This window comes from Protopterus annectens, chromosome 11.part0 (assembly GCF_019279795.1).
Source record: "Protopterus annectens isolate FY-2018-M chromosome 11.part0, PAN1.0, whole genome shotgun sequence".
Taxonomy (NCBI): Eukaryota; Metazoa; Chordata; order Ceratodontiformes; family Protopteridae; genus Protopterus; species Protopterus annectens.
Genome location: NC_056745.1, coordinates 716,038,283 through 716,050,645, shown reverse-complemented (window position 1 = coordinate 716,050,645; position 12,363 = coordinate 716,038,283). Strand labels below are relative to the sequence as shown.

The 12,363-nt window shown below is 39.4% G+C and overlaps 1 protein-coding gene across 3 annotated transcripts in view; it reads right to left on the bottom strand.

Annotated features, from left to right (window-relative positions):
- TBXAS1 (thromboxane A synthase 1) overlaps window positions 1-12,363 on the bottom strand; it is a 2,652,798-nt gene that overhangs the window by 2,116,537 nt on the left and 523,898 nt on the right. For all 3 annotated transcript variants that reach the window (XM_044088177.1, XM_044088179.1, XM_044088178.1), the window contains one exon: window positions 3,065-3,158. In XM_044088177.1, the coding sequence (XP_043944112.1) occupies window positions 3,065-3,158 (94 nt within the window). The remainder of the gene's footprint in view (window positions 1-3,064; window positions 3,159-12,363) is intronic.

The window sequence follows — 12,363 nt, the reverse complement described above, 5'->3', positions numbered from 1 at the left end:
AGACACAATGTTCAGAACCCATTGGTCCTTGGTTATGGTGGCCCAGGTGCTTGAGTGAAAGGTGAGTTTTCCTCCTAGGGGTAAGTAAAAGTGGGCAGAGGGGAGGTCAGGAAGAGGTGAGTCATTGTGAGTTCTTACCATAAGGTGGTGGCTTAGAACTCTCTGGTTTTGAAGTGGGGGTAGTCCACTGCTTAGATCTCTGCATTCCCTGGGGCTACTGTCTGGGGGGGCTCTGTTTCCACAGGGACTATGTTGGGCCTGTTTACTTGAAGCAGGAAAGGACCACTGCTTGGAGGGAAAATGCCTGCTGAACTTAGGGGGCTGGACCTGTAAGAAATTTTTAACTGTTTGCATAGATTTTGCTTTTTTTTCCATCTTTTTAAGACCTCTTCTGCCTTACTGCCAAATAAGTTATCTTTGTGCAAGGGGGCATCCAACAATTTAGATTTGACATTGTCTGGCAGGGGTTGTTCCTTAAGCCATGCATGTCTTCTAATGACAGATCCAGTGACTGATGTCCTGCAAGAAGCTTCTAGGGCATCAAAACCATAGTGCAAAGTGTGTTTAGTTACTTGACTTGCAGAATGCATTCAGTCTTGTAAATGTTTATATTCTGCCCAAGCAGGAAAGGAAGACATTTTTTGTTTAAGGAGTTCCAAGGTATGTTGCTGATATTTAAGCATATGGAACTGACAATTTAGTGCCCTGATAGCAAGAGTAGCTGAGGTGTATACTTTTTTACCGCATCTGTCCAATGCTCGGGAATCCCTGTCTGAGGGGGTGGGATTTTTAGCAGAGGTTGCTTTAATCCCTTTTCGCCCTTGAGAAATGACCTCAGGGTCAGCTGTTGGATTTTTAAAAAGATATTTGTGTGAGTCAGGGACTCTGTAGTACTTGTCTGTTTTTTTTTTAAGAGCAGGAGGTAGGGCATCAGGCATCAGGAGTCAAGCTGGATTCAAGGAAAACATCATCCACCACATCCAGGACTGGGGGGGGGGGGGTGGCCAAGGGTCTGTGTTGCGGAAGATGTAGGAATTCCCTGAGTCTCTTTTTAGACTGAGGGCAGTCCTGACTCTCCCATTGGAAATGCTCCCTTAAAATATGCAGGGTTTCCCCAAAGGAAAAATCCTCTGGGAGAGAGGCAGAAGAAATGGATTCCTCTGCATCAGAATCCTCATAAGTGGAGAGGGGTTGCATGTCTTCATAGTCAGATGCATTAGATTCATCTGACTCTTGTTCAAACAAAACTACTGGAGACAGATCTCTTTTCCTTTTTGAGGGGGTAGCTTGGCTTCCCCATTCAGCACGATAAGGTCTTCTGCAATTTTAAGCATTTGAGACTGAGGCAAGGTAGCAGGCGCTTGAGAATGGGTAGTCGATTTCTTGGGTGTGGTTCGAACCCTGGGCCTAAGGAACTCAGTTGTTTTTGAAAGAACAGTAGTCGCGAAAGAAGACATTGGTTTGTGTTGAGATTCGGTGGTGCAAAGGATTTCCTCAGTAGCCGGTGCCTGCTCAGCGTCTCCAGACCCATCCAAGGTAGAGACGACCGCAGGATCCTTAGACGAAGAAGAGTTTTGTGGCATACCAGACTCCAAAAGGGTCTTGGTAGCGGCCTGTGAATCAACTGAAGTGGGTATCAGGGGCTGGGAAAGCACCTCACTGAATACCGGAGGACTGACAACTAGCTTAACGGAAGCATCGTTGGAAGGTTTGGACCTGTGCAGTCTGTCTCCGTCTTTATCTTTATGTTTTTTTGGAAGATCTGCTTGTCGGATGGCTTACCGAAGTCATACTGGAATTCGAGGACTGTAAAAGAAAATATCTGGCTACAATAAGGGCCCGACAACAGATAGTTCTGGCATTAAACAAAGCACAGAAGTGACAAAAGGGGACGTTGTGGTCTGGGCCTAGACAAGTAACGCAGTAAGTCTGGAAGTCTCAGTGTGGTATTTGCTTTCCACAGGAAAGACAATTATTAACTTTTTTCTGACATCGGTTAGTGGGAAAAAAAAGGATCCCCAAAGGGATACTTAGCTTTAGAAGATTTCAACTTCAATTTGGAAATGAAAACTTAGGTAGCAGCTGACCAGCACTCATGCAAACTGCTTCTGCTTTGGGCTCCATGTCAAGAAACACTGATGTAATGGCATCAGCTGCCTTACATTATACCACTGAAGACCTGACGTCAGTCCTCAAGCGACAGCAACCGATGCAGAATTACTAAGTCTCTGGTATTCGGGCCGGCTGAGAGCTACCCTGGCAGGGATAACCCAAATGTAATGATTGCAACAGTGAAACATGAAGAACATCCACAAGTATAGCAGTTACTGAATTATATTAGTGCTAGTATCTTTGTACTTGTGTAAGCAGTATGCACATAGAAACCACAGGTATAGCAGTTATTGAATTATATTAATCCTAGCATTTTTGTACTTGTATAAGCAGTATGCACTTAGAAACCACAAGTATAGCAGTTACTGAATTATATTAGTGCTAGCATCTTTTACAGAAAACAGTGACTTGAATAAGAAGTAAGCACACAGAAACCACAAGTATAGCAATTATTGAAGTGTAAATGTTGGTTATAATGAAACCAGAATGGAAATGTTGGTCTGAAATGTAATGTGAAATATAAACTGTACATGTTGTTTTGAAAAGTTGTTACTGCCCTTTGGACAGTTTACTTACACAGTTAACAAAGTTAAAGCAATTAATTAATAAAAATGCTTGTGTCAGGAGACGATGTGTAGCATGAACACTGAGGGTGAGTGGGTTAGGCTGGGGACTGGGAAGGTACAAAGGCCAAGCGGATAGTGAGGAACCTAACATGCATATTAAAATGACAGCATGTTTCACAAAACTGATTCTTGTATTTTATTTACTAAACTGTAAATACCAAAACAGGAAATAAAGTTGTTTCCAAAAAAGGATAAGCAGGATGTAATGCTTTTAGAGATGTGCTGCACGAACAGGAAAGTTTTCCTTTAAATTTGCTGGCACAAGGAACACTTGTCTAAACAATGTAGCTGCTCACAGTGAATGAAATCTGGAAAAGTATGCTTACCTTGCTAAAGAAGAACAGGTTCCCAACAAAGGGCATGACCGTGGGATGCTGGATTCCAAGCTTGTGGAGCTGGGAATACGGGGCAGTAGCATACCTAGACAGAAAATACAGTCGTCAGTGATGTCACATTACCTGGAATAAGAACCTGTGTAAATCAACTGGCACACTATCAAGTAATGAAATACATTTATGTGTACATATCTGGAAACAGTTTACAGCCACTTGCATTTTGTTAGATTATTTCACTTTACATTTTTTACATTCCTATCTCCTTAGTGAAGTGTGACTGAATTTTGTTTATTACGCCCTTAAACGGGTAAAGTGAATGATTAAATGGACCCATTTCAGACATGACTTGTTCCAAGCAACACAGAACAAACATGACAAGCACAATACACTGTTAGCATTGATTAGGGCAAATATTACTACTGAACTAAGCATCGAGGCAAGCAACACCAGTGGAGATTGCTTGTGTCAGACAATCATGGGCCTGTGACAACAGGGCAGGATGTGTTGTACCTCTGTTATTTTAATATTGACCAAGAAAGGAGGGATAAAGGTAGAACATTTATTTACAAACATGAGGGTGTCAAACATGAGAGCAGAGATAAGAAGAAACATGCCGAAAAGGGAGGGGGGAGCAGAAAGAGCTAGAAACTAGCTTGTGTCCTGACAATTAATGATAGAGGAAGAATGCAAGTGTGGGTGGAACAATGCAGACTACCATCCCTCTGGCTATATCAAAGGAATAAGAGGAGAGACTGGAGGATTCAACAAAAGACTGTGGGAAGGAGGAAGAAGTTAACACCATCCAGAAAAAGAATGGGAGATTCTGTGTTCCATTAAAGGAAGAAACGAGAGTTGTTTGAGGATTTGACCAAGAGGGGTTCAGCCAACTGGTACAGGACTGTACCATAAAAGACAGAATTATGTACATGGTCCAAACCAATGCAGAGGGTGTCATGGATGCCAGATTAAGGCAACATTAGTAAACAGTGATCAATCCACTGTGTGCTTAGGGTGGGAGAAAGGATAAGAAAACAAAGACAACAGAGTGGGATTTTAGGAGCTTGTATTATGTTGAGCTAGTGGAGAGGGTAAAAAGTGAGTTAGGTGACTGGGAGTGCATTCATTAAGAAGGCGTGCCAAGGAATGAATCAGGAAAAAAAGCACTCAGAGCTCTGAACAAGGATCTGAGAAACATGTAAAATGAGATGGGTAATGTGAAAATGTACAAATGTGAGGCTAGAAATTAAAGCAAGAGATAGTGACAACAAGAGATGGGGAGCTAGATGGATGAGGCACAGTACAAAAAGGCTGACAGAACAGCAAATGTGGTGATAGCAGCAAAAAAAGAGAGGTTGGAAGGTAGTTGGTAGAAGAGATCAGGATGGGAAAGCGGGATTCTTTTAGTTATATCGATTCATTCAGTGCCATTGAGTATCATTTGATTACTATAATAACCCCATGAACAAGATATCGATGTGCAGAAGGAAGAAATGGAGGGGCAGACCTGTCCAGGCACAGCAGAGACAAGAGGGGAGATCAGAAGAATGGGGAAGAAGCAGAAGTAATGACTTAATTATTTTCTTTAGTTTTCACAAAGGAAAGCAGGGAAATGGTGTCATGAGGCAATAATGGGAAGAACAGTGAACAGACAGCAAACTACAGAGGGAGAAGCTGTATCAGGAAATATCTGACTTAAGGAGGATAAAGCAGAAGAACCAGATGGGTACTCACAAAGCACAAAACAGTGCTCACAAAGCTGGCTAGTGTGTTGGCAGATCACATGTTGAAGATACTCAACAGATGATTTACTAACAGAGAAGGCTTTGAGATGGCCTTATTTACTTTCCCTCCACCTGTACATTATAATAATCTAGGCCACTGTTCAGTTCTCCCTCCATCCCTTCTTCTTTTCAGGGCTACCAAACAACTATTTAAATACTGAGGTCACTGAATGGTGGCCTATGACACACTGGGCACTGTGGACAGCAGGAGTATGAGGAGGGATAGGGAGATGAAAGAAGGAAGAAAGAAGAGGAATGTAAAGGATACAGAATCACAGAGGAACAGGATCTGGTGAAGACTGGGTTAGAGGGGTATTTAAATTCTTAAAGGACCTGGAGCAACAATTTGGGTTATCTAAGAAGAAATGGGAAGACTGCCTAATACTGAGGAAAGGATAGGCTGAAGGGAGACGAAGGAGAGTGACCAAAGAGAAAATGCCAAATGAAAATGGAATAAAGGAAAAAGGAAGCCTCATGGAAGAATGGAAGTAAAAAGAGAGAAACAACTTCAAAATAATATACAAGGATCTAAGGAAAAGGGAGAAAAAGGTACAATTAACAGAAATCAGGAAAAGGTGAGAGAGATAGGAATGGTACAGAACTAATAAAGTAGAGTGGAGAAAGATACTCCACATAAAGAAGCAGATGCAAGGAGACCAGATCTTAAGAATACTACAAAGATGGTAACTCAGATAAAATGACTGGAAAAGGAAGGAAGGAAAGCAGTGACTGATGTAGACGTTCACGGGACAAGACAGGGATGATTTTCATAAGGGTCTCCATGGGCAAAAGACACATGCAGCAATAAGGAATGTCGATGGCTACAACAGGTGTGAAGAATGTAATGAAGCTACTACAAGAACACATATAAAAATGAGGGAAACAATACATGGGACTTCTGCGTATGAGGAAATCTGAAAGGAAGGGAGCATGGGATAAGAGACAGTTGAAAAAACAAAGATTACTGGTTGTAGAAATTAAGACATGCATATCAAAAAAATGTAAGGGGGGCAAAGAATGTTAGAAAAAGAAGTATATACAAAAAATTCATTAATTAGATGAGTACATGGTTAGGAGCTGTGGAAGTGAAGAAGGAGAAGAAGGGATAGAGGGAGAACTGAACGGTGACCTAAAATATTATCGTGCACAGGTGAAGGTAGAGTAAACAAGTGGAAATAGAAAAGGGGAAAAGTAAAACTAAGCAAAGCTCAGGAAAGGAAAGGAACTAATCACTGGGAAGGAAAGAAGGATGTACTGGGCATGAGGACTGCATGTATATGCAAACAATGGAAGAGTACAAAATAAAGAAATAAAAATAATGACCGTCATAATTCCATTTAATAATACACTTTGGTTTGTGGTGGGCAACGTAATTCTCTTTTTTCCTTGGAAAATATACTTAATAAAAGCCATGTTTACCACTTTTTGCACATATTCATATTTTTTTCATAATGGAAAAATTGGAAAGTCTGGGTAAAATTTACACAATTTCCTTACCTATATTTATTATATTGTCTAAATGCATATCACCAATTTGAATACAATTTCTGTCTCTCGGGTAAGAAACAATCATTTCTTTTCCATTTATCCAATGAATACTTAATATACAATTCCTGTACAGCCTCATTCTGAGTTAAGCAAGGGCTCACTAGCACATCTGATCAAAGCTTGGTACTGAAGCAGCTAATTTTTGGCATCTGCTTCTCTGAATTCAAGGCCAGCATCAAGGATCTCTGTCTGGCCAAGTTTGCTGATGACTATAAACTAGAAATAGTCACAGAATCTCCCAGTGACACAAATTCCCTAAACAGACTAATAACTGGAGCCATGGTCTAAAATGCAATACAAAGAAATGCATAATAGTATCCTTTGGGAAGGCAGCTAGTTCTGAAAAGTACTACATTGATAATACATCCACTAAGAGTAGACCCAGAGGTCAGGGATTTGGAAATGCATATGGAGAGTAACCTGGCATTTGACCATCATGCATCTACGGTAATAAGGAAATCATTCTATGTTGTGCAACTTCTTGGTCCACTTCTTGGTCCACGGATGTCACTGTTCTGCTGTACTCAACTCCCATCAGACCAATTATTAAGTACAATGCCCTTTTCAGTATGTACATGACCAGGCATAGGTAATAACTGGAGTGTTCAGAGTGGTTCTTCACAAAAAGAATACAGGGCATAAACAATGTGTCCTATGTGGATCTCCTCAAAGGCCTATCCCTGTGCTCAGTCTCCTATAGTCTCCTGCACACTGCTTGCCTACAAAGCATCCTCTGAGCAAGCTCTGATGGACCTGTTAGACATTTGCAAAACAAATAGCATCAGAATTACCCCATCTAGGGACCCAAACCTCTTCTGTAATATAAATAAAACATGTTGGAGGGACAGGTATGTGTCCCAGAGACTACCTATCCTCTGGAAAAGGCTTTCCATCCATGTGAAGCAGCATTCTTCCCTAACCTATTTCAGGCATAACTTGGACTGGTGGATGAGGAATCTGAAATTTACCCCCTGGCTTGACACCTACTGTATGTCTCTAGTAGACAAAGACAGCTTGGCTCAAGTACCCATGCCCAAGCCTACATATTCCCCTTAAAATAACCCTAGGATATCAAAACTTGTCCAACACACTTGGGAAGCATGACTAGGCTTAAAAAGCCCTCCCTAGGGTTATTAGCCCAGTAATCATCTATGAACCTAGAAGCTGGAAAATATTTGTACTTTTCAGTAATTCAAACCAACATTAACCCAAAGAACAGTAATTCTGTGAGACTTAAAGAAGGCTTTAATTTCACCACTATTGCCATCCCCTGAAAACTGACATGAAAATGTTGTTCAGTCATAGTATAACTGCATACCCTTTATACATTGTATTTCTACACCAGAAAGCTTAATAACATCATCCCAAAAATCAAATTTGTCAGGTAGTTTCAACAAATCACTACTACATACAAGACAGGCCATGTCTCTTAACAGACTAAAAATTCTCATCGAAACTCCCAGTTAGTCCGTCAGCTCTTGTAATTCACATCCATACTATAACAGTCTCATTCACCCTATTATTGAGGTTCTCCTGAAACCAAACCCCCTAACCACTCTGTTGTTAAACATCAAGTTAAAGTCTCCTCTTCAGTTCTGATTTGACTTGACACAGGCCTGATTTCTTCTCTTTTTTTACTTTATTATACAGTCAATGAAAATGTTGCTTCCTGGAGATGGTCATAGTCAAAGCACGGTAATGGACAAACCTCCAGTGCAGCACCAGTACAGTCTTTTTTAAAGATGTGCATGCCATGCAGTGCTGAAGCCATTGCAGGTTAACTGTGGATCTGACTGTGAAGAGGGTAAGTATCTAAATTAATGTCAGTGTGTGTGTGTGTGTGTGTGTGTGTGTGTGTGTGTGTGTGTGTGTGTGTGTGTGTGTGTGTGTGTGCGTGTGTCTGTGTGTCTGTGTGTCTGTGTGTGTGTGTGTGTGTGTGTGTGTGTGTGTGTGTGTGTGTGTGTGTGTGTGCGCGCACGCACGTGCATGCGTGTGTGTGTGAGCAAGCATCTTGCTCAAGCAGAGGACATAGCTCAACCTCTCAGCAGCACCTATTTTACAAAACATCCCTGGTTTATCCTCCTGTTCTAATTCTTTGTCTATGTGATTAATTTTCTTTTTAAAAGTTAAATCACTGGTGATTACAGTCAGACCATAATGTCGGTATTAGACAAGTTGTTGTTTCAGTCTAATTCCAGTCATTAGCATTTCATGCTTCATGTTGTTCAGAAAATGAAAGTTGCAAAAATGTTTTTTGCTAACGTTTATTTGAGCGTAAATCTGGAGTTAGCAATGAGGAATAGGCTCATACGTCTTACTAAAATGCCTCATGTAGTGAAGTGTACAAGATTTTTTTCTTCCACATTCATTTGCCTAACGTGACTTTCAGCAAGTCAAGAAGTGTTTTCAGGTCTCTTTTTCTGAGCACTGAGGAAGATGTTGAGAGTTAGTTATCTTTTCATAGTAAATACAGGGTTTTGTCTTATAATCACTAAATAATGTCAGGCATATGAGCTTCTGAAATCATATCTTTCATAAAAATGCTTGATAATGCAAAGCCTGTTACTCTTGCAACTTTCTAAATTTATAACAGCAATATTTAAAATATGTCCCTGATTCTGGATCTTGTATATGATATTTTTCAAATGTGCTAAGACGATGAGAGGGCAAAGATGATTTGCAATTGATTTAACTGGAAGGTTTTGACACCAGTGAACTGAGATACATTTCTGGACCATTATTTATATATTTATCTGTTAACAGATCTCAAGCAGGCATCTGAAGCATGAACACCCATACAAGTGTAAGTAATAGCTGGTCACATCTGTGTGAGTGTGAGTGTGTGTGTGTGTGTGTGTGTGTGTGTGTGTGTGTGTGTGTGTGTGTGTGTGTGTGTGTGTGTGTGTGTGTGTTTATATATAATTTAAGTACACATTGCAAAGCTTCCATAATATTATTATGAGCAGGAAGAACACGTGGCTGTGGAATATGTAGTCCATTTTTGTGTAAAAAGTGAAAGAGTTTATAAGGCAGGATTTTGGCCTGGTGACAATACAGTTTTGGGATGTCACTCTTTTTTTCTGGGGAAGGAAAGAATCACATGTAAAATGGCCCAGATAGGAAAGAAAATTTTAGGTGATACGTGGTTTGGTTGGAAATGCTTATAGATTTGGTTTATTTCCAAGAAGAGGTGTCAAGTGTGTTTAACTCATTAACACCTATGTGGTGTGGAACGTCACACCTCTAGCAGCCTGCATTCTAAAGCCTTTTCTGAAAAATGAACTTAAAAACCATAAGATAAACAAAGGCAAATATTTTGTGAACAATAAAAGCTATTAAAATTGTGCAAAACGCAAGGTTATCAATAAGAATTTTTTATAGTGATAATAGTCAATGCATTCATTGTATTTTCCATAAATATTGTAATATATTATAATTCACGCAAACCCTAAATTATAATTTTTCTAAACTTTCACAAACGCTCGTATGTTGAAAACTATAAAGCCCAGACATATATTGTTAGAACATTTTTGTTAACCAGACATAAGCTTTCACATGACAAGAAATTCCTTTATAAGTGCATTTATTGAGATATTTACAGAAATGTGAAAACATGTATAATTAGCAATAAAAATATTACTGCAAATATTAAAGACAGTTTCTTTAACATCTAAGGTTTCACCTAATGCCATGCAACAGTTGTCAATTGTTTTTTGAAGTATTAAATACATATGACAATATTGCTTATTTTTATAGTTACCGACAGATAACTAGCAATATTTCCAGTTTAGTAGGATATGAACCAGCTTTTTCAGTGACTTTTTCTATCTCCTACATTGGTATTTCACACCATCTAACTCAATAAAATATAGGTTTCTCAGTTATGTAAATATGATCATCAATGTGAAAATATGAATAAGTGGCAAACAAATAATTTCTTCACTGTAGTACATCCTAGACTACCAGTCTTAGTATCATGTTATTAATAACGCCTTGCTCTTTATAACACTGCTTATTAGTAGCTGTAACTCACTTAGTTAAAGAGCTGCAAGTATACAAAAAAGGTGTTTCAGGCTTGAGTGAGTTTTTGAAGGTTCTACAACCATGTCTTGAATAAACAAATATATACAGACTTTACAGTAATTCAGCCAACTAAACTATAGTTATGACTGGTACATGTAACAGGCCAAGAAAACAGGACTGTGTATCTTTGTACAGTGCAGTAAGGGTACATTTATCTGGTAAAGCTAAATAGATGTGCTTCTGTTATCATAAGGACCTTAATTTTATAAGTTGTACCTGTGACAAAATCAAATTTACACTTGTGTTCTCCAATCTCATGGGCGAGAATTCATGCATAAATAAATTTTGACTTAGGATTTTGGACCACCGGCAATGCTTTTTGATGGTAGCCTCCTATGATTTGGAAAGCTAAGAGGTTGAGAGGCATGCTGCAACCTACCACTTCCTCCATCATCCATTACGTTTTATGCTTATGGTCATCTCCTAAAATGTCCTCAGCAATGTGATGCATGTCAAGAAGTCGTATCCTGGCTTGATGATAACTATTCCATTTGTAGTAAATCATCAGATAGCCCTGTATCAGGATTCACAGTTCCACAGAAATCTCCACATTAGATCACAAGGTTGTGTCTGGCACAATACATAGATGCTCGGGTATAGAAGCACCAAAATGTCCACTACTGAAAAGCCATTTCCTTCGTGTCCAAGCCAACCCCCCCACCCACCTACTCTATAAACAGGCACAGAGACAGACTGACAAATAACATAGATAGACAGATACATACACAGACAGATAGGCAGACAGAAAAGTAGGCAGTTTCTCACCTGAAAGAGTGTGACAATGCAGGGTCAACCAGGCTGCACTTGCTCTTTAGATACATCCCTGGGATGTTCATCATGGTGTGCAGGGCATGTACACAAATGGGGTGATTTAGATGATGTTTAAACAAGAGCTTAAAACTGAAAACCTTCTGAAAGTGTTTCAATTGAGTTGGGATGATGTTCCAGAGTTGAGAGTGTAGTGAGAGTAGAGTGAGTCCCCTGCTGAGTTGTTGGACTTAGTTGTAATTAGTAAGAGTTTATACTCTTAACAAAAGTCCCTGGTAGGGATGTAGCACTACAGGACATTTATAAGTACTGGAAATTTTTTTCTGGTGAATGTATAAGGTTGTTCACAGTAATTGTTTGTGAGTAATTTAAATAGTTGGATAGTTTAATCCAATTTAGTTGTTTTGAGGTCAACAATGATGAGACACATATGTAAACTTAGCAGCAAATGTGGCTACTTTGTTGTAAGAGAAGATAAGTTTAACTTTATGTGAAGCATTTACATTTATAAAAAAATAGGGGGAGCATATAAAAGTGAAGGAAGTTGGTAGGCTGACACCTGTGTTTCCTTGTAGTCTATAAGGTAATGTTGATGTCTTATAGAGGACACCAAGTTTCTGTTGCATTTTCTAATGGCTTACATACATGGCAGTCAGATTTGATGTCACTTACAATGCCCAATATTTTTGTTTGGATTATGGTTTCAATTTTTGTGTAGTAACAGATTAAGTTATGTTGAACGAATGCTGTTGATTAAGATATTGTTTTGAAATAAAGAGCATGAGTTTATTTTTTTCGGGGGGTGGCATTAAAAAGCAAGTTAAAATCTTTTAGGTGAGCTGTGATTACTGAGAAAAAGTTTTGGGTGATCTGCCATAGTTTAGATAGGAATGCACATATAAGGGTTGCATCTTTCATCTGGTTGGCGGTATGAAGTTTGTTTATGTAAAAATTGAATAGAATGGGGTCTAACATAGAGCCTTGTAGGACAGAGATGGTAACTTGTTGAAAGGATGAGAAATCGTGTTGCCATTCAACTGCTTGCTGCCCATCAGTAAGATAGCTATGGTAGAGTGAGAAAGATGACTGGGTGAGGGCATGGAAAGAGAG